General features: G+C 28.1%; 6 protein-coding genes across 21 annotated transcripts; 3 read left to right on the top strand and 3 right to left on the bottom strand.

Moving 5' to 3' along the window:
• Positions 1 to 185: 185 nt before the first annotated feature.
• LOC100880391 (zinc finger CCHC domain-containing protein 8 homolog) lies at positions 186 to 5,888 on the top strand. Its single transcript, XM_012291931.2, has 7 exons — positions 186 to 610; positions 1,353 to 1,590; positions 1,724 to 2,028; positions 2,126 to 2,336; positions 2,423 to 2,606; positions 2,688 to 2,839; positions 2,972 to 5,888. The coding sequence occupies exons 1-7, from the start codon at positions 345 to 347 to the stop codon at positions 3,398 to 3,400; spliced, it is 1,785 nt and encodes a 594-aa protein (XP_012147321.2). The 5' UTR covers positions 186 to 344; the 3' UTR covers positions 3,401 to 5,888.
• On the bottom strand, positions 4,942 to 8,613 carry LOC100878006 (small integral membrane protein 14). Of its 3 annotated transcripts, none has more exons than XM_003706073.3 (5): positions 8,455 to 8,613; positions 7,147 to 7,229; positions 6,363 to 6,417; positions 6,090 to 6,235; positions 4,942 to 6,019 (listed from the first exon to the last, which is right to left on the bottom strand). In XM_003706073.3, the coding sequence occupies exons 2-5, from the start codon at positions 7,219 to 7,221 to the stop codon at positions 5,975 to 5,977; spliced, it is 321 nt and encodes a 106-aa protein (XP_003706121.1). In that variant the 5' UTR covers positions 7,222 to 7,229; positions 8,455 to 8,613; the 3' UTR covers positions 4,942 to 5,974. The 3 variants fall into 3 exon arrangements, with proteins under 3 accessions (XP_003706121.1, XP_012147314.1, XP_012147313.1); XM_012291924.2 differs by lacking the exon at positions 8,455 to 8,613 and adding an exon at positions 7,355 to 7,591; XM_012291923.2 differs by lacking the exon at positions 8,455 to 8,613 and adding an exon at positions 7,408 to 7,590.
• A 126-nt stretch (positions 8,614 to 8,739) lies between these two features.
• Positions 8,740 to 10,868, bottom strand: Taf7 (TATA-box binding protein associated factor 7). Its single transcript, XM_003706071.3, has 7 exons — positions 10,535 to 10,868; positions 10,307 to 10,435; positions 10,145 to 10,225; positions 9,691 to 10,057; positions 9,266 to 9,622; positions 9,012 to 9,181; positions 8,740 to 8,927 (listed from the first exon to the last, which is right to left on the bottom strand). The coding sequence occupies exons 1-7, from the start codon at positions 10,619 to 10,621 to the stop codon at positions 8,904 to 8,906; spliced, it is 1,215 nt and encodes a 404-aa protein (XP_003706119.1). The 5' UTR covers positions 10,622 to 10,868; the 3' UTR covers positions 8,740 to 8,903.
• Positions 10,869 to 11,069: 201 nt separating this feature from the next.
• Orp8 (Oxysterol-binding protein-related protein 8) lies at positions 11,070 to 19,503 on the top strand. 14 transcript variants are annotated; one of them, XM_076530303.1, is made up of 20 exons: positions 11,070 to 11,478; positions 11,982 to 12,073; positions 12,195 to 12,253; positions 12,649 to 12,791; positions 13,225 to 13,266; positions 14,278 to 14,421; positions 15,436 to 15,488; positions 15,569 to 15,799; positions 15,873 to 16,017; positions 16,081 to 16,302; positions 16,929 to 17,083; positions 17,175 to 17,353; positions 17,433 to 17,610; positions 17,681 to 17,777; positions 17,860 to 18,056; positions 18,177 to 18,302; positions 18,376 to 18,624; positions 18,700 to 18,867; positions 18,984 to 19,159; positions 19,242 to 19,503. In XM_076530303.1, exons 4-20 carry the CDS (start codon positions 12,656 to 12,658, stop codon positions 19,471 to 19,473), a joined length of 2,730 nt encoding a protein of 909 aa, XP_076386418.1. In that variant the 5' UTR covers positions 11,070 to 11,478; positions 11,982 to 12,073; positions 12,195 to 12,253; positions 12,649 to 12,655; the 3' UTR covers positions 19,474 to 19,503. The 14 variants fall into 14 exon arrangements, with proteins under 14 accessions (XP_076386418.1, XP_076386413.1, XP_076386415.1 ...); XM_076530299.1 differs by having other exon boundaries at positions 11,137 to 11,153; positions 11,434 to 11,478; positions 11,982 to 12,253; XM_076530298.1 differs by having other exon boundaries at positions 11,982 to 12,253.
• Positions 19,504 to 20,116: 613 nt separating this feature from the next.
• Positions 20,117 to 27,376, top strand: LOC105663386 (uncharacterized). Its single transcript, XM_076530316.1, has 5 exons — positions 20,117 to 22,089; positions 22,215 to 22,504; positions 22,568 to 22,640; positions 26,487 to 27,031; positions 27,219 to 27,376. Exons 1-4 carry the CDS (start codon positions 22,005 to 22,007, stop codon positions 26,582 to 26,584), a joined length of 546 nt encoding a protein of 181 aa, XP_076386431.1. The 5' UTR covers positions 20,117 to 22,004; the 3' UTR covers positions 26,585 to 27,031; positions 27,219 to 27,376.
• Positions 22,669 to 25,771, bottom strand: ast (single-strand DNA endonuclease protein asteroid). Its single transcript, XM_012291909.2, has 2 exons — positions 25,469 to 25,771; positions 22,669 to 25,330 (listed from the first exon to the last, which is right to left on the bottom strand). The coding sequence occupies exon 2, from the start codon at positions 25,108 to 25,110 to the stop codon at positions 22,804 to 22,806; it is 2,307 nt and encodes a 768-aa protein (XP_012147299.2). The 5' UTR covers positions 25,111 to 25,330; positions 25,469 to 25,771; the 3' UTR covers positions 22,669 to 22,803.
• Positions 27,377 to 27,551: the final 175 nt, after the last annotated feature.

Genomic DNA, 27,551 nt, shown 5'->3' on the forward strand with positions numbered 1-27,551 from the left:
AAAGAACTTTCCATCAAGAATATATTAAAGGTATTTATTAAATTTATATACATATTATCTTTAAAATTAATATATTATTATAAAAAAATATAATACAAAAATATAATGTTTTTAGTATAAAAAATATAAATAAAATTTGTGAAAATTTACGCCATTACAACACTCACGAATCAAAGCGCCTCTACAGTAAAATTTAGTTCATGAAACTTGCCGTGGTCAACGCGACGTGTTTTCTTTAAAACAAACTATCGAAAGAGGGAAAATTTACACGTGAGAAGTATCGTATTTATTTTAACATAAAGTCCTTTCATCTATGTTCTCGTGTCAGTGTCGATAATATTTCTATGAATTCTGCTATCACGATCGAAGATATCGACGAAGAGGTGATTGATTTGGACTCTAGCCAAGATGCCATCAATGATACTGACAATGATCAAAGTGAATGTTCGATCGAAAAAAATTCACTATCGAACAACATTGCGCACAGGACGAATATAACGAATGAAAATATCGATAATAATAAAGGCACAACTAAATTAGAAACTTGCATTGATTTGGATATAGCGAAACCACTTATTAAGGTTATGTTTCGCGATGAAAATATTGCTCGGTAAGAAATTATTTTATCTACTTTCGCATAATGTGTGTATTTTCAAGTAAAATATTGTTTCATTCATTATTATTTTCTACAAAGAACTGAATCTATGTGAAATGAATTGAAAATCTTGCTTGTTTACATCCAAATAGTACACATGTGGCGTCCATTTAATCCTTTATTCCGATTTGTTGATATTATGCTTTTACGCAGTTGCGATTAATTTATCATTTATAAATATTTTTTTTTATTTTGCAAATGAAATTGTAAAATAAAAACACGTACGATATGTATAATAGAATAAATCATAATATTAATTTCCAGTAAAATATATAAGTTAATATGCATATTAAGATATTACTGAACAACATAGGTACTACCTCATGTGTCTCTCTTGGGTTTTAGTATCCTTTTGCTAATTGATATCTCATATTATTACAGCTCTCCTTATATATGGTTTAAAGTGTATTTTATTGTTTGTAAGGCAATTAGTTTAGTTCATTGAAATTACATCTTATAGCAGGAAAGATAAATCCTATTGAAACAATAACAGTAAATATTTTTTAAAATATGGACTATTAATGTCGAACCATATACAGGGAGATTTTTAACAATACAACCTATCAATTTGCAAATGCTTAATAAAATTTAAAGAAGACACTTGGTATAATCTGTTTGCTAACTTTTTGTGTGCATTATGCTCAAGTTAATTGTTTTAAAATAACCCATATTTCCATTTCCTTTATTCAATTTGTAGGCAGTATAGTAAGAAAATAACAAAGTTTTTAGGAGAATTAGTATCATCCAAGATTAAAAATCAAGAAAATGATAATGGTTTAACTTTAGAAATTTGGGATAATGATATTGACTCTTGTCAGTCCATTGAAATTACTACAGAAAGCGAAGATAGTCAGGATATAATATGTGACACATTGTTTACTGTAGATACACAGCCAAAAATTAAAGATGATTTTGATGTTCCAACTTATGGGAAGGTCTGTTATTTTACTGGAATGTTTGATACTTATATATTGGAAGAAAAAACTAAAACTTTGTTGTAATAAAATGAAAATAATATTTACCTGTTATTATCATTATTAAGCATTTAATATATTGTATATATTTTAGAAATATGAAAATGCATTTGAGAAAGTACAACATAAATCAGATTCTCCAAAAAAAAATGACTGCTCACGAAAATTAATGTGTTTTAATTGTTTGGAAAATCATAATTTAAGAGATTGCCCAAATCCACGCAATCAGACTAATATAGATAAAAATAGGAAAAATTTCAATATGAAAAACTCAAGAGCTTTGAGATATCATTTAGAAGATGATCAAAAGTTTGGTCACCTGATTCCTGGTCAATTAAGTAGTAATTTACGTAAAGCATTAGGTCTTAAAAGTAATGAATTACCTAAGCATATATACAGGTAATTATTTCTAATATCAGAATATGAATAATATGGAAATATGAATATAGGAACATACAATTTTTTGCATACAATATATCCATAATATTTTTCTTAGAATGAGAGAACTTGGTTACCCTCCAGGATGGTTGGAAGAAGCACGTTTACAGCACTCTGGTTTGTCATTATTTAATTCTGATGGTGTCCCAGAAGATGATCCTAATGATGAACCAGGAGAAATTATTGAAGGAGATAGAGATCAGTATGATATTAGGAAAATATATGATTTTCCTGGTTTTAACGTACCACCTCCACCTGGTACTCATGATGTAAGTAATATAATAAATAAAACAATTTTACAACTGAAAATGTATATTTCTATGCATTCAATGTATTTGAAACTTGGGAATGATAGGAATATGTACAATATTGGGAATCAGATATGAGAAATATTCATAGCAAACAAACAATGCTATCTAAGTTAAGAGGGAAAAAAGCAGATGATGGATATAAACGGAAAAAGCTCAAAATATCTAATAATTCAGAAAAAGATAATTCAGTCCCGGTATCTAGTGAAATGGAAATTGAAGATGTGGATGGTACATGATCCCTTTTATATTTTTATAGTATAGTAATTAAATAGATTTACCATAAAAATATATTCATATTTCTTTAAATAGAAAGTGTAGTAGAATGCATTCCTGTTAATGGATTGTTTATACCACCATTACCACTAGAATCTACAGAAAAATTACCAGAACCGCCAGTATTACCATCACAATCAGAAGATTCAAATTATCATTCTCAAGAAGTACAGTTTTCTGAACCACTGGTATGTGTTAAACAAATTTTATATTTTAATTAAAACTGCTACTTTAATCATTGTTTAATTTGTAAGTAAAAAAAGACTTTAGTGCGATATATTGCAAATGAAATAATAACTTATTTTTATCAAACATTACAGGAGGAAAGCAAGTCACCGTCGTCTCGTGCAAATTCTCCATCATTATCGGATTTAGAGAACATGAAAAAGCAATTACTTGTAGAATTACAAGAAACAAACTCTCAGTCAAATTCAGATATTTCATCAAAAAGCAATTCTTCAAATTCGGTATCTAAATCTGATATGCCGCCACCTAGCAATGAAGTTACACCAGAATCCAATCGAATCCGTACAAGAACAAGCTGTGGAAGTGTAAAATCAGTTGATCTAGGTACTCCAGTTTTACAAAGTACGTCCCCCTATAGTAAGTTACCGTCGTCTGAAAAGTTTTCAAAAGATATTTGTGATGTGATCAACTTTGAGAACCTGCCAAATTCAACAGGTAAGTATAAACAAATGAGTGGAGTTTTGCAGAAAGTGAGAACTAAGTTAGCAAAACTTCATGAATGAAGAGCATAAATATTTGATTAAAACATGCATAATATTAAAAGAATTCTAAGTATATTTCATGAGTAGATTTTGTATAGAACGAAATAAGCAATAATTTTATTTATTTATAAAGATAACATAGCGACAAACTAGATCCAGTGAAATAATTTTTTTAATGAAGAAACGTTTTAATTTAATTGGTATTAATGAAAACGTTCTCATTATACATTTAAAGAGGTATAGATAATATGTGTTTTTAGTTGGTATTATTTTAAATTGTATATTTTCCAAATTAGAAGATCTCCAAGATTTCTGAATCATTTTTAATAATAGGTAAAAGATAATCAAATATTTCACCACCAGAATGTAATTGCATTTTTCATATAATTAACTTATGTGGAAGGGGGCCTTGAGATAAAATACAATCGTCCTTCTAATTGGTCTTTCTATTTATCATAAAAGTAAGAAAAAAATTCGTAATTTTCAATAAAATTGAACGATGTCGCACTTTTGAAAATTACAATATAGTATTTTTCTATTAATTAGTGACATTTTTCTCGTATATTTCCATATAAGAGATATATTTCAATATCCACGAAAGAATGTGTTTGATTTGACTACTCAGTCAATCACAACATTATTGTAATTTTACGTTTTTCCTTTTGTAGACTTTGATTATTATGCTAAGTCATTTCAGAATTGGCGAATATATTTATTGATATAAACAAAATCTTTGTTTATATAAGAAAAAATAATTTTCAAATAAATGAATTCTTAAATGAAGTATATGTATTTAAAGTATTCACCTACATGTTAAATGTATGTATATATAGATAGTTCATTTATACTATATATTGTGAAATAAATTTGTTGTTTATTAAAGAACATATACTTCGCTATTTTTATATAAAAATTTGATTTCAATTTTCCAACAAGATCAGTAATAGCAAAAGATTCACCAATTCTAAAAAACTTTGTATATATGTAAATAAAATAAAAATGTGTTTTTATAATGCCATAATGCAATGAAAACAAGCACTTGAACAACATATTTGAGATGTATTTCTCTTATTCTTCGTTTATAATATTCATTTTTTTCTACAGTCTTAATTAAATATGCGAGGCAAAAAAGAAATTTTAATCAATGGAGTAATCCCGTAATTACAATCTTCTGTAATATTATTATATTACATATTTGTTACGTTTTAAAATAAGAAATATGTAGCATTTGTCACGCATTACATATTAATAGACTGTTAAAAAGTAAGCATTAATTCCATGTTTATTAGTTTTTAATTATAGATATTTTAATTCTTCTCTATAGAATTGTTTTGTAAATATTATTTTCTGAATTAGTTAAGTATATACACAATTAAATTGGAATGTCTTACTTTTCAAATAAGTATCATAATTTAGTAATGTTTAAATGAACATAATAAATGCGTAACTATTAATTTCAAGCATAATACTATATTTTTCATAATTGAACAAATAAAAATTCTCGGAAATTCTGAGATATTAATCTATTTTCATAAGTCAAAATTAAGAAAATGAAAAAAATGTAAAATGTAATGCAGAATATTTATTGTCAATAATGTAATAGAGAAATGTACAACAGTGGAAAAGTTTAATTTATCGCATAATCGATGTTTTGTATTCGTCGCATATAATTAATATAATATCATCGGATGTTTTATACAATAAAATCAATTAAGTTAACTCTCTCACATAAATTGTGCTATTAAAAGGATGTAATCTGGATAAATTACCTTATGAATACTTAATTTTCTCAATTAATATCGAAACAAGTTAACTATAATACTCTTCTTTTTTAATACACTTTTCTACCATTCCCACTATTGCCTTTAGAGTGTTAAAGTTTCATACTATAAATGGTTAATATAAAATATTAGCTCAATTCGTATATTTTAACATATCGTGTGCATATAACGAAGTTTTACTATTAAATCGGAAAGAAGGAATGGACTTTACTAGAGAATCATCGCTTTGTTATGCATTATTTTAATGTATCAAATTCCAATGTACTTGTTTCTAGTGAAATTTCATTAAAACTAACATAAATATCACATGTAATATTACTATCGAATTTTAAATACTCATGTTAGTTGCAATACCATCGAATATCAAAATACATTAAATACTTTTCGTGATATTACGTTAGATGCAGGCACTATAATATCTCGATCAAATTTTATTCTAATTCAGCGATCACAATTCGGTATAATATTCAAACAAATGCGCTCGTACACATCAATACCAGAGATTCAATTATGCTTTCGTTTGTATATTGTATCTTACAAAAATATTTTTGCAGAATTTTTTGTCACATATTCTTGTCATGCGCTAGACGTTAATAATTCGACAAAAAAAGAGAGAGAAAGAGAAAAAAGCGAATACCTCGTAAACAATATAAATACAATAATATTAGGTATATATGGGAAGTTACTTTTCTTAGGATCAAATAAAATATATACTAGTATCGATTAAATTGAACTGTTATTCCCTCTTCGCTCCCTCCTTTTTCTGTAAGCTCAGTAGATTTAACTATCAAAACGGGTTATCGTATTGCACTTCTTATTGCATTGTTGGCGGGGGTACAGGAGGATCATCGCTTGAATCCTGAAAGAATTAATACATCTAAAAATCACTGTTACATACAACAATGATTAAAACGGTGTGTACAACTTACACGCTCGTTATCTCGATCTTTAACGTTATTGTTCCTTATCTGACGAAGTGAATTCGGTCGAAAGACGTACATGAGAACCATAAATGCAATAATTAAGAAAGGCATAAAGAAATCATTGGACGGCGGAGCGGCTGATGGTCCTGGTACTAAAAAAAACGAACCAGTTATATGTTTGATCAAATCTCAAAAGTATATTATTGTTAAAATAATATAAGTAGCTGGAAAAAATTTGCAGTCACTATTAATGAGTTAGTTAGAAATAAAAGTACGTACATCGCGCCAGGCTGTAACACTCGTCATCCGTACAATAATTTTGGTTCTGCCTCAACTAAAACAATAAAACGTTATTCATAATATTTTTAATCAATTTTTAAACTGAGAGAATTGTATATTTCTGTTATGAATAATTTGCTTTGAGTGTAGTTACATGTATAAAATTTAGAATCTAAAATTAGTATTGTCAGATAAATTCTTGGAAAACTGTTTATTATAACAAAATTTTGCAGAGTAAGTTAAACTAAGGTATTGCATCAATATTTATGTATATGTATACAGAATATGATGTAGTCATCAATACTTCTTTCATGATTATGAAATTATAAACTGGTTCATGTTAATCAGGAAAACATTGAAAAAATATGATAACAATGCTGACTGTAATGACCTACTGCACAAATGTTATATGTCCACCTTGCAAATATTTTAATTTTTATATACAATGAAATTCTTAACTATTTTATAGTTATATAAAATAATAAGTGCAGTCCCAGAGGTACTTATTTAATATGATTTACCATTAATTCTTTAAGCCTGTTTTTTCCAAAATACTAAAAGTGGACATACAATGCTTGTGCACTAAGGTATCATTCAGCTTCACTTGTAATAGAATTTAGCCATATTTTCGACGGTTAAACAGATATGCCACGTCGCAGGATGTATACAGTGGCCACAATGCTAAAATAGAAATTGAATCTATTCAAAACAACGAATAATGATCATCGATAAAGTGTTCAAAACAAAAACCAGTTATATGTCAAATTCGGACACAATCACTTACGATAGAAAGTAGGCGTTGCATAGCTAGCTCATGGTTCCATATGCGCTCGCAAATATCAAATTCTTCGTCAGCCATTGTAAAATCTACACATAATTAAAACAAAATCTTTAATCATAATACATCTGCGTCAAAAGAAATATATACATATCATATGGAATTGTTCTCGTAATTAAGCATATGTCATAACAATTATTCTGGAAGCACGTACATAATGCAACTCAAGTGACGGATGTAATGTTTTTCGTATTATCGTATACGTACACTGCGGTGTATATTTCGACGAATGTGAATCGATGCAAAGTCCTAGATTATGTTCCGATTCGCGCGACAATGATATAAACTATTATCAAAAACGAAAGGAAACATATATATGTGCATTTACCACTACCACAATAATTATAAGGAAGAATTATATGGTATAGTTCTGTTCCGTGATAATACTGCACGTAATGGTACAGTCGAGTGCAGCGTTAGCTTTTAAGTAAGAACAAGTGTAGGCATAAAAAATTTTCCGTTTATTTATCATAAAGTAGCCGTTAAATTTATCGAAGAGTACATTTTTTTGCATAATTTAAAACAAATGTCACAAAACTTGTTTTACATCAATAATAATGTTAATTTGGTTCACAAAAATATTACGACTCTTGTTTTAAAAGATACAGAAAATATTTTACCTATATTTTTAACGGAGACTGTTTTCTATTCGATATGGTTTAATGTAGAATGATTTAATTCTATCGATAAATAAGCGCGCTCGAATGTGATGTATTCACATGATACTAATAAACATTTTTACAGACATTTGGAAAACTGTTTTATATAATCATAACAAGATAATATTTACTCTCGATACAGGATACATTAAATGAAGTATTATAAGCTGATTTTTCTAAAACCACAAAAATATTGATTTTACTTTTTTAAATTAAAAAGAATAGGAAATTCATCATTTCGTGTGTAATCCAACATTTTACGGAAATAAAAAGAGTTCTCCTATTACTTTTTTATAAACAGTTATTGAAGTGTCAAAAAAATTTATAATATTTGACTTTATACATACTCCATACTGAAATACATATGTGTAGAAGGATTTAAATTGCAAACATGATAAGTACTGGTAAACATTTCATACTACAAAATAAAAGCTGTTTATAATAGCCAAATTACTAGACAGATTAATAGTTGAAGTACGATTAAAGAGTTTTGTTGTAATGCGTTGACGTTACCGCCAATAAAAGAAAAACAGCATTCTATATGTACAATAATTTTGCAAACTCGACACAGCTAACAAAGTATATTTTTACTCACCTTAATTAGTGTGGCGAAGGTAGAACTTTATAAAAATAAAAATAATTACGTTACTACGAGAAAATGTAGACCGTACTGTATTTACAATCGATACGAGTCAGCCATTACGTTTGTCGTGTCGTATCTCGAATCTCGAATGCGTGGTGTCGCGATCGAATGCTTAAATAGAGTTGCTACTATCGATTATCGATACACTATCGATATCGTATTGATATTTAAAAAGTATAGCGCTAATATCATAAATGCTAATGAAGGTGACGGAAACGTGTAAAATATAGTGTGTAATTATATTATTCAAATTTATTTATTTTTTTTAATCTTCAAACAACCTTATCTTACATTCATCTTACATATAGAAATTACAAATATTACATAATATGTGTATCTATAATTTAAGTCTATTATAATAAAAAAAAATAATTACAATATTTAATAGTGTAATACAGAAATTATCCCAGTTCTAGGTCTTGAATCTGAAATACAATAATTATATTAAAGAAAAAAATATATGGTAATATAATTACTTATTTGATGTTATAAATAACTAAAACATATACCTCTTGAACTTTCTGCATTTCTTGCGTTAATAGATTGTCTAATATTTCTTGAAATCTTTGTCGTAATTTAACATTTTCAATATTAGCAATTTCAATTTCTTGTTGTTGTCTTCTTTGACGTAATTCAGTTAATTCAGTATGTAAAGTCGCAAGACGCGTTTGTAACGAATCTGCAATGTTAAAAGAAAAGCGTTTTATTTAATTGCACAAGAAATGTGCATTAAGATGCGAGACAATATGTTCATTTATTATACCTTTTGATGTAGTGGCAGGAGGTAATTCTGGGAAGGTTTCTGGAATAATATATTCTGAATGAAATTGTTCAATTTTAGGCACTTTTGATTGTGGTACATCTTCCGGTTTTTCTCCTTCTGTTTCTATATTGTTATCATTTTGGAACATTTCTTTACTAAATTCCGTAACAAGATTGCTATTTGTTGCTGTATTATTAGCAGATCTTTCTGAATATGCAGCTTGCATGGAATTAGAATCTGATACCCTACTATCTGCTGAAAGTCTGCTATTATCATCCAATTCCATCACATTTATATTTGCTTCCTCGTCATCTTCTTCGCTATCGCTTACCGGCTCACCAAATATATCGTGTTCAGCTACATGAGTTAAATAGTATTCATTAATTACTTGCTTTAACATAATCATATTGATTTATAATACTTACCAACATCAAGGCTCTGGGAAGTATTACCATTAATACTTTCTCGTTTAGTTTTCACTGTACCAGATGATGATACTTTACTTGGCTTAGATTGATCTTCATCTTCACAAATTACTTCCCACTTAACATTAACAGCCTCATTGTCTACCCTCAATAGACGTTTGACTTCCTTTTCAATTTCTGGAGCTTCTACATATTTCTTTTTCAAAGTCTTTCTAAATCTTCTACGTCTGACATTTTTTGTAGGAGGTGTTAAACCATGTGGCCATAAAAACTTCTTGTCTACTTTATTTGGATCTTTCTTTTTTTGTCGTACTGGGGACTCTTCATCTGTTGTAGTATGATCATCTTCTTCCTTACAAATCAACAACTGTAAACAATACAGTAAAATTATAATGAGATATATTGTATACATAAACATTTTATTTTTAGTTTACTGAATCATTCACTGTTGTACCTGACAGACATCAGCTGTTTTATAAAAACTCTTATTGTCAATAGTTTTTAAAGATTCCACAATTGTTGGTAGGTCCACAACCTAAATTTATAATATCCTTGTGATTATGTTATAGCATTAAAATCTTTTATACGCATAAAAAAGATATGCTACAAATTCTACCTTAGCATGAAGCAACCAATGGTCAAATCTAACCTCTCCATAACGCATATCATTTTCCAACTTAATACTTAATCTGTCCTTCAAAGGCAACCCAGAACGTAAAATATCTCTTAAAACTCGTGCTGGTTCCTACAAAATATTGGACAATTTTTATATATGCAATTAACCTTCATAATTTTCATAATCATTTAGGTTAAGAAAAATGATTGCACATTAAATTGTACATACCGGTGGTAAACGTAAAATAAATTGACTTTCTAATTCAACTTGCGGCTCACTTCGATTCTTATAATCCACATTTGGATGACGATTCATGTTTTTACATACAAAACTTTGTGTTCTGAATTAAAAGTTAAATAATACAATGTAATCAAACAACGAGTTATCATTCATTTTGTCATTCACTGTACTAGAGTAAAGCGCATGCTTGTTTACGTCTTTTGTAATGCCAAATGTATATACCCAGTGACTTTTTATTTTGTACAACCTTATGTCTGGCGTGGTCACCAAGATGTGAGAAATTGGAAGGATGAAACTTTAGAAATTTAAAAATTTGCATATTTAAACGTGTTCCGTTTCACGTCTAAATTTAAATTCTTAAGATTTAGACATCATTATCTCTTCTGATTATTCGCATATTTTATCTTTACCGTGTATATAACCGATCAAATGAAAGATGTATAATAGGGGGGGTGATTTCGACACAAGGGTGGGGAATCTATTGAAGTTATCCGCGTTGCGCGAATTGGGTATGATCTCTTCCATACAACTTAGTATACATTGAAGTCAAAATACTTCATTGCAGATAACGAATGTGATATCAAATAAGCAAATCATCGAAAAATGCGTACATTACTTTGACAAATTTTATCAAACTATTACATAATTATTAGCTTATCTTCATTGAAAATATTCATTTATAGTGACGTTACGTACTTATGACGTAATAATTAACCATTTCAGTCTAGTCAATGTAAAAGAATATAGATAGCGTTTCTTTTAGATTTTGCTTAGTGCCACTTTGAACATCGCCTTTGAATATATCGTTTGGATATTTGATTTACAGATTTTATATATCATAATTGTATAATATCTTATACAAAATCTATTTTTTCATTGTTTACTAGTGAGACGTAACATGTGAAGATACACATGGGCATCAGAAAGTTCCGGTAAATAAGTTCGCAATCTTGATTTTTGACTTAATAATTAATACAAATAAATTGTTTGTTCAATTCGTGAATCCATATTGTTACATAAACAATAATATTTATTCATTTTTGTTTTCATTTTTATCAACATCTGCAATGTGTGTACGTTGCGTATTTACATCGGTAATTCTGTTCTATTGAAACATTATTTACGCGCAAATTTTTAAAATCGATTTTAACAAAATATTTTGCACTTACATATACGAAATATACACGTTAAATTTGTATATAAAATTTAATGATTTTATTTTTATCAATTGAACAATGGGTTTGATCGAATCACATTAATATATAGAATATTACTTTGTTACTGCAATAGAAAGGTCACACTATATAAAAAATTACATTTCTATCGTTGCGAGTTATCATTTCTGCTTCAATAAGAAAAAGTATAAGTGAAAAGTCTTGTGCATCGTACATTTTCCTTGTGAATTATTTAGCAAATCCATATGTTTATAATTAAGCTATACCAGTAAGTGATCAATGGAACATCGGACTTCGCGCTCGCGCTGTCGCACTTCTGACGTCCATCCATAATCGCCTTTTTGCTTCGAATGTTTGTAATTACATCAGTAAAAAATAGCCTAATTCACGAAGTACATCAATTTCGGAAGTTTTTATAATGAATTTATTGTCCGCTTGCTCATTCATTATGTTTTCTAATATCTTTCTCTTAGTGTGACTAATCTTCGTAATACACAAGTATTGACTGGGTATACTGTTGTGTCGATATCAGGTAAGTTATAAATGTTTTATATAATATTTTTTGCATGGCTTGCTAATAATTTACTAACATGACAAAACTGTTTTTGTACTTTAGATAGCATGTCTGCAGAGACAAATTATAGGCTTGGTTTGCAGATCCAACATTTGTCTGTTTTTGTTTCAACTTAATCAGTTTTTCCCATTGTATTACTTGTTTTCTAAATGCATGGCATTAATATTTATTACCTAGCACTTTTTGATTATGTTTGTTGTATTCTGTAATCAATGTTCTTATAATTTATATCATTTTGTATCTTAATTATGAGTAACTTGCACATTTATTTCTATTTTTTCATTTAGAAGTATATAGATCTATTATTTATTACATTTATTGTAATTAAAAGTTACGCATTTTTAATATAATAGATCCATAATGAGCTCTCAACCGATTGTGGTGCCTGGTGGTGAACATCGATCTCAATCAGAAACATATTCTGTGTCTGTTGGAAGTACTTCTGATTCTTTCAAAACTATGACACCGCCAAATGTTAGCAGATCACTTAGCAATCGTAAGTATGATTGGAGTTATTGAAGTTTAAATTGTTATATGTTGTTGAAGATAAATATTTTATGAAGGAGAAGCTATTGGTAAATGGCAGAAACAGTTGTATTAAAGTATTAATAAATTTTTGTTTTAGTACATCTATTTTTATGTAATATGTTAATTATATAATAGAATGAGAATTATAGTTTTTCTGTATTATAATTTTATGAGAATGTATTTACTTGTTATTCGTGAAATTTTATTTCTGTTTTAATATTGTAAATTAAATAGTTTAAAGTTTTGTTTAGTTATGTTGTTTTAAATTAAAAAGGTTTATTTAAGAATAATATTAAAACATATGTATATGTCTGTGAAATGTGATTGATTGAAAGTATTATTTTAATAACTTGTTGATTGTTGATTAAAGTAATTATACTGCAAATAATTGCCATTTAAAGGTATTAGTGACAGTGGATGTGATACATTGCCACGCAAGCTAGGTAGGCTTATAAACATGGATTGTGTGTATACAGTAGTAAGCATCAGTATTAGAATTACAGAAATCAATAAGTAGATATGAGTATATACATATGTATAACATTCTATCTTCATATTACACATATTATTAGCATTTCCTAGTTTCAAATTATTTACCGTGTCATCATTCAACATTATTAAGTAATTTATAAATACATTTATCAGTTTCAACCGTTATCATTTGTTTCGATATAATCTCCATTAATATTACTGAATTAAGAAAAAAAATTCTTCATACTATTAGATATATTAAAATGCCATTTTATTGTATGTATTAGATTAACATAATGCATTCATGCTGTTAGCATATTATTCACTGTTAATTATATTATACCGTACAACATTTACATCTGTGCATAAATTTGTTTGAAGAAAAGTATGTGTAAATTAGAGAAGGCTGTTTCTTAAAAGCATGAGTATTTTCAATGCATGAAATACCTTATAGCTTGTAGTTACTGTATTGTAGAATATTTGGAGCATGTATTAGTATTTATAAATAAGTTTAGTATTATAGCTACTTTTTTAATGTCATTCATGGCAAATTTTTAGTTTAGAAATATTTGTATTACAAATATGTATGCATTTTTATAATATATTTTGTCCAATATCTTTAAATTACATGTTTTCCTGTATGTAGTATGTATTCATGTTTGTTTATTGCTTTTTTAAGATTCCTTTGCTTCTACAACTAAATGAATTCGATTAAAATTTGAAGCTATGTTGTATACTATTATATGTTATATAATGGTTATTAAGAACTATTATTATTGATAGTACTTTGTTAATGTTGTAAAAACAGATTTATAATTTAGGACACAATATAGCATAATTTACTTGTAGCATATTTATTGTTACATAGTGTTAGTTAAAAAATTTGAAATTTGTAATTTTAAAAAATAGATGTATTTGAAAAATATAATTTTTTGACTTATTGTAAACATATCAATAAATAAATAATAATTATGATTGAAAAGAAACTAAATATATAGAACCAGTGGATCAACAACTTCGAAGAAGCAGCGCTCAAGTTCAATCTCCAACATTACCTAATCTTCCATCAACAGAGTCCATAGCAACATGTGTAAATTTAACAACTGCTGCACCTCCACTATCACCAGGTATAAATATAATTACATTAGTTCATAATGAGAAATAATCCCAATTTTGTCAGGTGCTTTTTAACTTTTACATGAATCAATACTAATCCTTACTTGTGAAAGTAGTTGATTAGTTATGAAGAACTGCATTTTTTGATTCTTGTTTGGCTTACAACATTTATCTTATATTATGCATATATATTAGAATCTGTAACTTTTGTAATGTAATTTTTGTACATTGTATAATTTTTTGTGGCTGACAAACCATCAAATATATGTATTAAGTAGATTATTACGAACATAAGTCATGAGTGAACAATACTTTTGTATCATAATTATATATAGAAGTTTATGAGCATTACATTGAAATAATAATTTTTGTCTATTAATTTCTATCCATTTATGATTAAGATAAATAGGAATGATAATGTTGCACTAAAAACAGCTTTTTAATGTAATTATAAAAAAGAATTAATAATTATTATAATATAAAAAATTGCTAACTGCATAATGGATTATGTTAATACTATTTATATAAACTTTTCATTTTACCTTGTAACAAGTTAGGTACATCTCATTTAATGATAGTTTTTTCTTATAAAATTAAATTTGTTAAGTTTATTATACATATTTTAATTTATTAAGCTTGATTATTTTTAAGGCCTGTAATTTTAATTAATTTTAAATAACAACTTAAATTTTATTAAATGTTTATTATTAAGGCAGAAAAAGTTGTCAGTTCTTTACATAATAATTCATAATATCATTTCTCAGTAACTACTGTCATCTACATATTTTAATCATCTTACAAGATATCTTAATAAAAATAGTGAGAATAAATTTCTCATTAAAATTATTACACTATTAATTTCACTTAAGTGTAATGTTTTAAGCAGTCTACTGTGTTAATATAATTATAATAAAAAATATAATTACTCAGTTAATTTTTAATTAATTGTGTTTTTGTACATTGAAAATATTAAAATGTAATCACCTTGTTATCTAATCACATTGCTTGAATAATTTATGTTATAGGACTATCTGCAATGGGTGAAAGTAATCAAAAAACAGATAATACATCTGATAAGGTACATAATTATTGACTTTGAATTAATTAGTTTGATATTTTAAATTGTTGATTACAATATTTTTTTATTGTCTTTTTTAGTCTTTAGATTCCTGCAAATTAACAAGAAAAGAATCATACAAGGCTCAGAGAAAGAATTATCGAATGGAAAAGAAAAGAGTTGCAGATGAACTTTTAAGTTCATTTAAGGATCCAACTGTCATTGTAATGAGCGACTGGCTTAAAGTCCGTGGAACATTAAAAAGTTGGACAAAACTATGGTGTATTTTAAAACCTGGTTTGCTACTGCTATACAAAAGTCCAAAAACAAAAGTGCTGATCTATATTATTACTAATTTAATAATTCTCTCTTTCATGCAAAGTTATGTCAACATAATTATTGCAGAGTAATCATTGGGTGGGAACAGTTTTACTTAATACATGTCAAGTGATAGAGCGACCAAGTAAAAAGGATGGGTTTTGTTTTAAACTATTTCATCCTTTAGAGCAATCAATATGGGCTCCAAGAGGTCCAGAAAAGGAATCCATTGGTAACTAACAAACTTTTTTTAGAAATAACTATGCAATATGTCTTCATACAATCTTACTTTTAGGAGCTGTTGTACAACCTTTGCCAACTTCTTACTTGATCTTTAGAGCCCCTTCACAGGCAGCTGGTAAATGTTGGTTGGACGCACTTGAATTATCTTTGCGTTGTTCCTCGTTAATAGTGCGTTCAACAAGTGCATTGCCACGCACTTTACCACATGATACTACAACAACTCATGAAACTCAGTGGAGTGAAGCAGATTACGAAAAACATTTTGATGAGCATGGTGAGTTATATAAAATAACAGTTCATGTGACAAATGAAATGAATGTTACATCGAATAAAGCTACGACGTTTCTTTTCATAATACTCATTGCTATTATTACCTCTAGTAGATTTGCAAAAATATTTAGCTAAGGAATGCTCTGATATGTTATCGATATTAATTACACCATTATTATTGTCCTTTTCCTGACATTTGTCACCTTAAATTCTTGCTTTTGATATCCACAGTATGTTTATCTAATTATGCACCTCAATCACCTACAGTACATCAAAGACGTTTATTATCTTGTCCCCAACCACTTACTCCTTGTACAACAAATCATCCTAAAAGTGTTTGTCCTTCTCCAACTCCAATGTTTCAACAATTATACCATGCAATTGCATACTGGGATAAACAATTTCGTGATAGATCTCCAACACCTACTACAGATACAGAAATAGTAATGTCTTCAACTTCTGTTGATGCATTAGGTGATGGAGAAATTTACTCTAATATGTCTCACTTTGAATCTACTTCCAAACCTATTCCATCTTCTACTCGGCGTATGACTGTTCCTTCTATACATGTCCTTGAATATGACACCCCACATGTAGTAACGCTAGATCCTATGCACTCCTCACATACAGACCTGGACGATATTAGCCAACCCGAAAATGGAGTAGCAGCTGATGCAGAAATTAGTGCTTCGGACAGTGAATCAGAAGGATCAGCTAAGGAAGATCAACCAGAAACCATCAATGAAACACCATATGTTGCAAATGAACAAGAAGTTCTTGGAATGGTAAAATAACTTACTATACCCATATGATCGAAATCAATTTTCCTTTATTACATTTCTATTCATATAATTTTAATCTGAATGTGGAAAACAGGCTGGAGAAGTCGTCACAGAATTGCAAGAAGAACAAAAGTCTCTAATATGGTTCTTAGTAAAACAAGTTCGACCAGGGATGGATCTATCAAAGGTGGTCTTACCGACCTTTATTCTAGAGCCTCGTTCATTTTTAGAAAAATTGGCTGATTCTTATTATCATGCAGACTTATTGTCTCAGTGAGTAAAAGGTGTATAAATTTTGAATCTTATTCATGTATAATTTAAAGTACATACAACTTGTTCTTTGCATTTACAGAGCAGTGGTGGAAGATGATGCTTTTACACGAATGAAGGGAGTAGTTAAATGGTATTTATCTGGATTTTATAAAAAACCACAGGGTCTAAAAAAACCATATAATCCCCTTTTGGGTGAAACATTCCGTTGCTACTGGCAACATCCTAATGGTTCAAGAACGTTCTATATAGCTGAACAAGTAAGATTTCTTATTTTTAGAGTGCAACACTGATATAATCATTTATTACTTCGGTAACTTATTTTCTCAGTTATCTCACCATCCGCCTATATCAGGCTTCTACGTTACAAATCGTCAAGATGGATTTACTATTAGTGCTACAATCATTGCTAAATCTAAATTTTATGGTAAATACATGCAATGTAAAATACATTAGGTTTCCTTTTGTATAAATTTATGAATTAACAATGTATTAATATTTTTCCTTAGGAAATTCAACATCAGCAGTTTTAGATGGTGTTGCAATATTAACAATGTTACCTAGAGGAGAAGATTATACAATGACTATACCATATGCTCATTGTAAAGGTATTCTTATGGGAACATTATCTATGGAATTGGGTGGAAAAATTCACATAAAATGCGAGAAAACGGGTTACCATACTGAATTAGAATTTAAGCTTAAGGTACCATTTATTAATATATTTATAATTATTTTAAATTTCTAAATCCCTAGATTTCTAGATCCCTGTATTCCTAAAAGATAAAAGTATGATTATAAAAATAATTCGATACTTACTCGCTAGCCATTCCTCGGTGGTGCAGAGCAAATGAATCAAGTTGCCGGTGCAATACGTCTTGGAAAAGAAACTCTTGCTACTATATCAGGATATTGGGATGGTCAGATAATAATTACTGACAAACGAACAGGAGTACGTTAACCATAATTATTTCTAGTTTCATATGTAATAAATAAAGTCGGTACTGTATCGGTTGATCTTACAGCAAGAAAGTGTATTCTTTAATCCAACTCCGGAAGTGCGCAAGAAGAGGTTGAAAAAATATACTGTGCCGTTGGAAAATCAAGGTCCATGGGAAAGTGAAAAATTATGGTATGATGTCACACAAGCTATTAACAAAGATGATCAAATAGCTGCTACCGAAGCAAAAACTCAATTAGAGGAAGCTCAAAGAGAGCGTGCTAAAGAACGAAAAATCAAAGGACAAGAATGGGTTCCTAAATATTTCGTTCAGGTATTGTGTAATAAATACTTTTTGTGAGGATTTATTTCTTGCACTGTTTAAAATATTATTCTTTTATGTCAATAGGATATTATAACGGGTAATTGGGTGTATCGACACGCAGATGTTCGACCATGGGATCCCAGGAATGATGTTGTTCAGTATGAACAAGATTATATAGTTCGTACAAAAACTAGACATAAAACGCCAATTATGCGTACTGGTAGTATTGTTTCTGCTGAACCCCAAACACAGGTACAGAAATAAAAATGTATAATTAATTAAGTGATTAATAATTAACATATATATTGGTTATACATTTAAATTATTTAATCTTGTTTTTAATATCTATAGTATCATTTGTATTTCAGGTTCCGCTTCTACAAGCCGAATCCCGTTCATCACTATCTGTATTGAAATCTTCCAAAAGACAATTGTCCAGTAATTTACCATTGACAGAAACAGCGCACGATTCAGGCAGTTCATCTGCTGAAGCACACTCAGATTCTAGTCAATCAGTAGGCAAAAGAAAACGTTCTACTGCAAGGTAAAATTTATTGCATTATACAACAACATGGTAATAATAGCCCATATTTTTATAATATTTTTGTAAATAACTTTCTGTTCAGGATAATGGATGTTATTAAAGAAGTAGAAAGACAAATGATGGAATACGGGGATAAACTGAATCGCATACAACATATACTAGAGCAGCTTGCTATAAGACAAAGAGAACAAGCTGATCAACATCATAGTATAAGTATGTTGAAAAGTTTCATAGACACGATTCTTGTTATCGTGATAGTTTTTTCTGTTCAATATTTTGTAAAAATATGGAACGAAGAACCTAACGGAGGTTGAAGAATGCTATAACGAGGTAGTAGTATAAATTGTACATGTTATTTATCTCATCTCAATTTAAATTATCAGCTTTTATGTAAAAAAGCTTTGAAAGAGCAAATCCTAAAATTTGAAGTACCTAATTTAAACGCGCCTTCGGCGGATGCAATAAGGTATCTTGTTTTAGTAGAACACCGCTGAATAATAGTATAGGAAAGAAAGATTTAGGGGTTCTAAGAAACATCCTAAATCACAGTGCAATTTTGTTTCGTTTATAGTTTAAAAAAATTCAGTTGATGCTTTGTAAAATAATATGTTCCTTGAATGAATGTGTACGTTTAAAGATTCGTTTTTTAGCAATTTGTGTAAAATTTATAATCCATGTTAAACGGTCCTCGCAGCAGCAATGAACTATACAAAGTAAAGGAATTGTATTTACAATTTCTTTGAGCTTATGATGTATATACTTTACATGCTAATGCACGAAAAATAATTACATATTTATTCAAAGATTCTAACAATGTTGTAGTCCTTACTGCAGGCGCTCAATAGTTAAGTGTAATTATAACAATAAGGCTACTCTAAAGATATAACATTTATTGTTATAAAAGTAACTATATTTCTTGGATTATGGCAAACATAGAAAAAGCTAATTGCAGTTCCCATTTTCAGAATCACTTGTACAGCGGTTACAAAGAAATAGATCATAACTTAGATCTAATATTAACCACTTATAAGTGAAAAGAATTCCTAATAAGTATCAGATATTAAGATTATTTAATACTAAACAAAAAAAAATTATCAAAAATTTTAGCAGATCAATCTATCAGCTTATTTTGTATCATTTATATCTTTATATTGATTGCTATATGTAACAGTAATTTTATCATTACTTATTTATATTTAAAAATATCTGTATTAATAATGTTCTCTATTTTACTAGTTTAAAGCAGATATTTAAATTATTTGTTTATGACTTACTGTAAATATAAAATTTGTTATACATTTAATATCGTATGACTTTTAAAACTTATACGCTATTTCGTATAAATCTTTCTTATAATAAAAGTATATCGGATTATAATAATTAAGATAAGTATTTTAGAAAAAGAAATTTTATTGTCAAATTTTATGATATATCGTGTCAAATTAATATTTATCTGTATTAACAATAGTATACCAATTCAAATATTTTATTTGGATTTTTATGTTTATATGTTAAAATTTTAACATTTTAATAGTAAGCAATATTTGCTTTTAATAAAAGAGTTATATTTCGATAATATTTTAATGACTATAAAGGTGTTATACTTTAATAATTTTGTTATAAAAAATTTTGTCAAAGTGAATTTGTTATTAATATAGATATATGTTTTTATAATTCAAAGTACTAATCACTATTTGCAATAATATAAAAGCTAAAAGGTTTCTTCACACAATCATTTTTTAAATGAAAGTTGGTTTTTATTTGTACAAAATCTGTATACTACATTTCCTTTTTTCTAAAGTACTGCAATTAGCTATAAATCTAATAAATTTGTTCAAATAGTTTAAATGGTTGTTAATATAAAAATATGTTTTTTAATGCCATCGTTTAACGTATAGTTTATTAAATTTTATTGTATCATTTTTTATCCAAATTCATTGAGCTAAATTTAAATTCGTTAATTCCTTAGATATATTTTTACCTAAACTATAATATATTTTGCACAAAAATTTACAATGATTCTTTATTCAGATTTTTCTTATTACTTAGTTTTGAATATGTAAAATTATTCTTGGTAATAAGTAGGTGTAATTTGTTCTTAGATTAAATTTCAAATAATTTTAAAAAGTACAAGCGCATTGTTAACTGTTGGAAATAAATTGTTTCTTGTGATGTTGAATGCGTTTTAAAATATTTTTCGTAGAGTACCTGATATTTTTATACTGTAATTTATTTAACTTCATACTTTCTTTTGTATGTAATAACTATCTGAAATATTTCATGATTTAAATATTGTAATACCAAATTATTCAAGTTAGAAATAAGATATGTATTGAAAAATGGTTACAGAAATTGTTATATTATAAATTCGAAGTGTTAAATGTTATATGCTGAATGTTATTTTATACATTTAAAAAGATTGTATAAATGACCTTTAAAAATATATTTCATTGTAGACTTTTAATACATATTTTTGAACGTTTGCATTATTTTGGTTCATTATTTATATTAAAAATAAACCAATATTGTAATATGTAATACTGTGACAAATAAATAGCATATTTAAAAATAATCAAAAAGAGCTTTTTGCAAATTAGGTAATACATTTTATTGAGCGAGCGAGCCGAAGGCGAGCGAAGCTCTTATACTTGACTTTGCAACTTCTTTGTCCGCGTTTTTCTTTTGTACCACTCAACCAATTCTCATCAAATTTTGCACGCACATGTGTATGTGCGTTAAGGGGTTAACGCAGTTAACAGTATTCATTTTTTTTTGTTAAATTTTATTTTAAAAAGAAAGGAACAAATTATAGTGTTTAATTCAAATCATAGTTTTGTACAAAATAATGTACTCAGATTCAAAATGCTTTAAAAAAAGGAATTTTAATTCTTCCAAGAAAGGCACTAATAATGATGCTTCTAATGAATCATGTAGGAATATTTATAAATTTACATGGTTATATGTTCTTATTTAAAACTTATTTTGTAATTGGTAGAAATAATATCTACTAAAGGACAAGTTAAATAAACTATAATAATATTTGAAAATATATCAGGTGGCTGCATACCAGTAACACCACAAATGATTCGTGCAGCTGTAAAAAGATTACACCTACGCAGAGCTTTTGTTAATACAAATCTCATCAGCCAATATCTACGTCGCAGTTATCCAGTTGAAAATGATTTAAGATTGTTTTCTGAAGAATTGAAAAAAAAATTGGATTGTGCCGTACGTGTTGGATTAATAGTAAAACATGGAGAAGATGCATATTGTTTGCCTACTCTAAGAGAAGAAGCAAATATATTTGACACATTGTGCACTACATTTTGGGAAATATATAGAAATGTAATTAAAAGTTGAATCACATATTAGCTGCAGTATTATAATTAGTTATATATATTTTTTCAGTATCCAGGTACTGCACAAACTAGGTATCAAAATAGAAAACGTTCTACCACAAAGAAAAAGAAACGATTAGAAGGTATAATTAAAAAGTAATAAACGAAATATAATTTAAAAATTTGTATATTGACATATACTTAATTTACATTTATTTTGTACTTGAATTTTATTACAACAGGTCTGTACATATGTATATTTAAACAAGATATTTGTGCATATAAAATATAAAATCTATATAAATGTTATGTTAAATTAAGTGCAGAAAATGGATTATTTGGATCAATAAAATTTGGTTCATCCAAATTCTCTTCAGCACTAAAATATTCTAAGTCATCATTATCTGTGGTTTTAGGTTTGGAACATTTACGCTTTTTGTGCTTTTTACGAAACTTAATTCCTTCTTGAACTATTGAAAACAAGAGTTTTATTTTCAACAAAAATACATTAAGGAATCTTAACAGACTTGAGGATTTTTCAAGTACAGTATTTATATATCTTTCCACATCATCGCGTGTTTGAAAATTGTTACATAAATTGTATAATAATGTACCATTATAGAAATTAGCAATTTCAATATGTGAGTAGGGCCTGCCTAAAAGTGCATTCAATTCTATACCATGTTTCAAACAATTTTGAAATTCCGCGAACGCATGAACTATAAGTTTATTAAACTTTTTTGGGTTTGCATACAATTTTTGATCCATTTCAAAATGAGAAGCAAAGAATTGTGCTGCCAATATACAATCTTCAGTATCAATTTCATTAAAAGCTTCATCAATTGTAACATCCATTGAATAATTTGGTTTATAATCATCTGCTTTTCTTTTCTCTTGTATCTCCTTCAGTTTTTGACCACACTTATGTTGAAAATTATACAAACTTCTATATCTCCCAATTTTAGAATCTATTATATGAAATAACATAGAGACAATTATAGAGTATATACAACTATTAATTAGCCTAGATGGTTCTTGTTGTTTTACCCAATATTTAATACAAATTATATATAATTTCCATTTCAATGGAAAATTATTTATAGGGTCCATGTTTGAAACCTCTAATGTATGATTAAAAATCTCTCTTCTTATACCTAATGGAACTTTTCTGAGATCAAACAATGATGGAATTTTACAATTAAATATAGTGTCTGTACATTGTAATTCATAACGTTCAATTCTTCCTTTTGAATTTCTGGTTATATAGGTCATATACTGTGTTTTCTTCTTTACTGCTGATTTGAGAAGTCCAAATATTACACCAAGAATTTTTAAACTTACTGTAATGCTTGGAGGATAATTATAATCCTCTAATTGTACAGCACAAATATATAAACGTTGATTTATCAAGTCCAAAAAATATGGTGGCTGTTTAGCCATAAGATATTCACTTACAAACCATGTAGGTAAATTACTAATAAGTGCATTAGTAGGCGTTGGTTCAGATTCATTAACAACATTCATTATTTTACTTTCTTCTTCTTCTTCTTCTTCTTCTTCACTTATGTAAATTTCATTTGTATCAAAAGTATCTTCTATAAATGTTAAGTTGTTGATATCTCCATTAAATTTATAAATTTTATTTACATTACGCATATTTATTTGAGTAACATAGTCTTTTGAAAAACCTAATGGAAGAAGCATTTCAGCAGATCCATTGGTGTATGTATTTATATTGGTCTCTATTATATTCAATATATGTTGTCGTATAGATTTAGCCAGTTTGCTTAAAATTCCAGCAATAGCATTATCCAATGTATATCTACTCAACCAAATAAAGGTTTCTTCTATACGACGTTGTTGGAGATTTTGTTTATTCTTTGATGTACCTCGCACTTTTATGTGGCAGAAAAAATTTTTAAATGTACCAAATTTTACATAATCATTACCTAATAGTATTGCTGCCAATGGTAACACAGGTTCTGTTAAACCTTTAAAACATTTTAATAAATATTCGGTTTTATAAATTTTACAGCATTTCACATATCCTTTCCCATTTGTGTTTTTGGTCACATAACTATCTAATGTATTAAATGGTATATATAATGTTCCATATATATAAAAGTCTGAATCATAACTAAGTACAGGGCAATTCAAAATTCTTGCTATAGATGCTATAGTACTATCAGCTTCAAATAAACATTGTATATGACGTATATTCTTCTGTTTTAAAACACTTATAAAAACTTCTGTCAAAAATAAAGGGAAAAATGTCATGCTCTGTTGACTTTGAGGGCAGAAAGTTGCTGCTGCATTGATCCTTTCTTGTACTCTTCTTATTTTAGTGTTCATTTTCTTACTTTCATAGGCTCCATCGAGAATGACTAATGGTGTTACATTACATTTTAATAAGTCATCAAAAAAGTCTGATACAGATTGATAGTATTTATCATAATCACCACCAAAGGCACAATTACACTTTGCATATAATTTATATATTTGACAACAAATACTGTAACCATCAATTATTAAATATGTGTCATGTAACTCATAGTACTGTAGTAAACGACATGAACGATTGTTTATAAACTTAGTTAACCCTGAAACACCCATTTTAAATCACTTGAATACAAACTAAAACAAATGACAACATTCAGCACTAGATCATATTTCTATTAAAAAAATAGACCACTTTCGTTGTACTATATTGCCATATGCAAATGAAGTATTATCATCATAAAGAAGTATTAAAAGCGTTTCAATGATGTATTTAGGTTTCTTAAATATGAGGTTATCATTAGTTCCTGAGTCAATAAGATATGTAGTGGGAGTTCTAGAAAGAGAAGAAAACTTCAATGAATGAAATAAAATGTTACAAAAATAATATGTGTTAATCAAATTTATTTGTTACTTTTTTGTGTCTGCAGTTATTTCATATATACATACAAATATTTGTTGCAAAATATCTTACCAGTATCAGAGAGTAGATATAATTCTATTCCAGTATTCCAAAACATTGTGTGTACACAAATAAAAACATATGAACATATTTTGTGTTTTTACACATTTAAAATACTAAATCATGATTGCATTTCGGAAACATGTATACTTCTTGCACACATCTAATATTGCACTGTATCGATCATAACAGCACGTGTTTTTCTACCTGTGCATCGCTTATATATGCGCACATAAGCTCTTACTGATAAAAAAATCTCACAACAGCGCATCAGTATGACGAAGTGTTGGGCAGTCGTGAGATTTTATCTCACGCAAGAGCTTTATGCGCATGCGTCAGCTGACGTCACAGCTTGCTGCCAATGCCGTACCTAGCCGGTACACCAATGGTGACTGATGAGGGCACCTTAATGATCCTACAGAATTTTTCAAAAATTCTTATAATTGCACTGTAAACTATGAATGTATAGGTTGTGTTAAATTACATTAGGCTGGGTTAGGTTAGTTACATATATGACTGTATAAAACTATACAACTATATATATATATATAGTTGTATATATAGTTGTATATATATATATATATATATATCGTGAATTATATAATATAATATAATGGGAATAATATGATGGAATATGGGAGAGTATTATATTTAAAATAACACAAAAGCACAATAACTTTTAAAACACTAAATGAATTTATTATTTAAGAAAAACGACTTGGAAGGACCTCTTTGAATAACTATATTTTATACGTGTGAAAATTATAATATCAGAGAAACAATAACAAAGAAATATATGGATTTTATTTTGTTAACATGCATAGATCTGATAAAAATCGAGCGGTATATTTTCCTTTGCTCTTGTAACAAATATTGGTATTCATATAACAAATCGGCTGCAAACGTAAAAAATAATAATAATCAAAAATAAATTTAATATTACTTTTATTATATATAATCTGTTGTATTATTTAACCCTTTTATTCACTTTCTTGCAATTTTCTTCAGATTTATTTTTTTTCCTCACTAGGGCCTAATGATACCTTATATTTCATCAAAGTGTATACGGTACTGAGGATTTCTACGGACAGCTTACTGCGCATGCGCTGGGACCGAGATGAGTTATGAGCAGCGTTTTTTCGCGCATGCGCGGCAATTTTAGTCTCAGTGAAGTATAAGTTTCAATAAAATAGGGTACCTCAATCACCCCTTATTATTTTTCAAAAATTTTTATAATTTGGTTGTGAAATATGAATGTATAGATTGGATAAGGTTACATTATATACATATTTTCATATTTGAGGAGAAGATGGAAAGGAAAGGTACTAAAATAACTGTAAGCAAAATATATAATAAAACCATCTAGTGGCGCCACTAAATACATACGCTGCGTACGCTCCTGCATTTCTCGGGCATGCGCGAAAAAACCCGGCCCATATCTCATCACTGCACTGGGGCTGCCAAACACTGATCGGCGCGCTACTTAAAAGTACATTAAGCCATTCTATCAGACCGACGAGATAGTCTTTACAGCATTGAAGTGGATGAAGGTTCTCTGCTTTCCATTTAATCAACGTAAGTTCCATTTTTTAATATTACCCATATATTTAGTCATAACAATTGTACATTATAAATAGTTATTCAATTTATTATTTTTATAAGTAACATTTTTTGTTTACTAATGTCCTAACTTTCACGTAAAAATATTATTAAATTGTGCAACAACAATAAATAAGTTATTATAAATGCTTTTATTTTTCAGTTTCAAAATTGAATATACACACAATCTGCCTCGATCTTCGATAAAGAATTAAGCCAAGGGTTACATAAACAAAGGGTTACATAAATTGAAAATTGTACCAAACATATTTACAAATTGTATGTATTTATGAAGTTACAATAAATAAACAAAAGAACTTATTTACAATCATGTACTTATTTACAATCCTCTCCATTACATTCTTAAACATAACAGCCAATCAACAGGTTAGGTCAGGCTTACGGTTAGGTCGCATTATATTAGGATATATATATATATAGTATATATACTATATATGTGTATATATATATAGTATATACACACACACACACACCA

The sequence above is a fragment of the Megachile rotundata genome, chromosome 4, assembly GCF_050947335.1.
Source record: "Megachile rotundata isolate GNS110a chromosome 4, iyMegRotu1, whole genome shotgun sequence".
In the NCBI taxonomy this organism is placed as follows: Eukaryota; Metazoa; Arthropoda; class Insecta; order Hymenoptera; family Megachilidae; genus Megachile; species Megachile rotundata.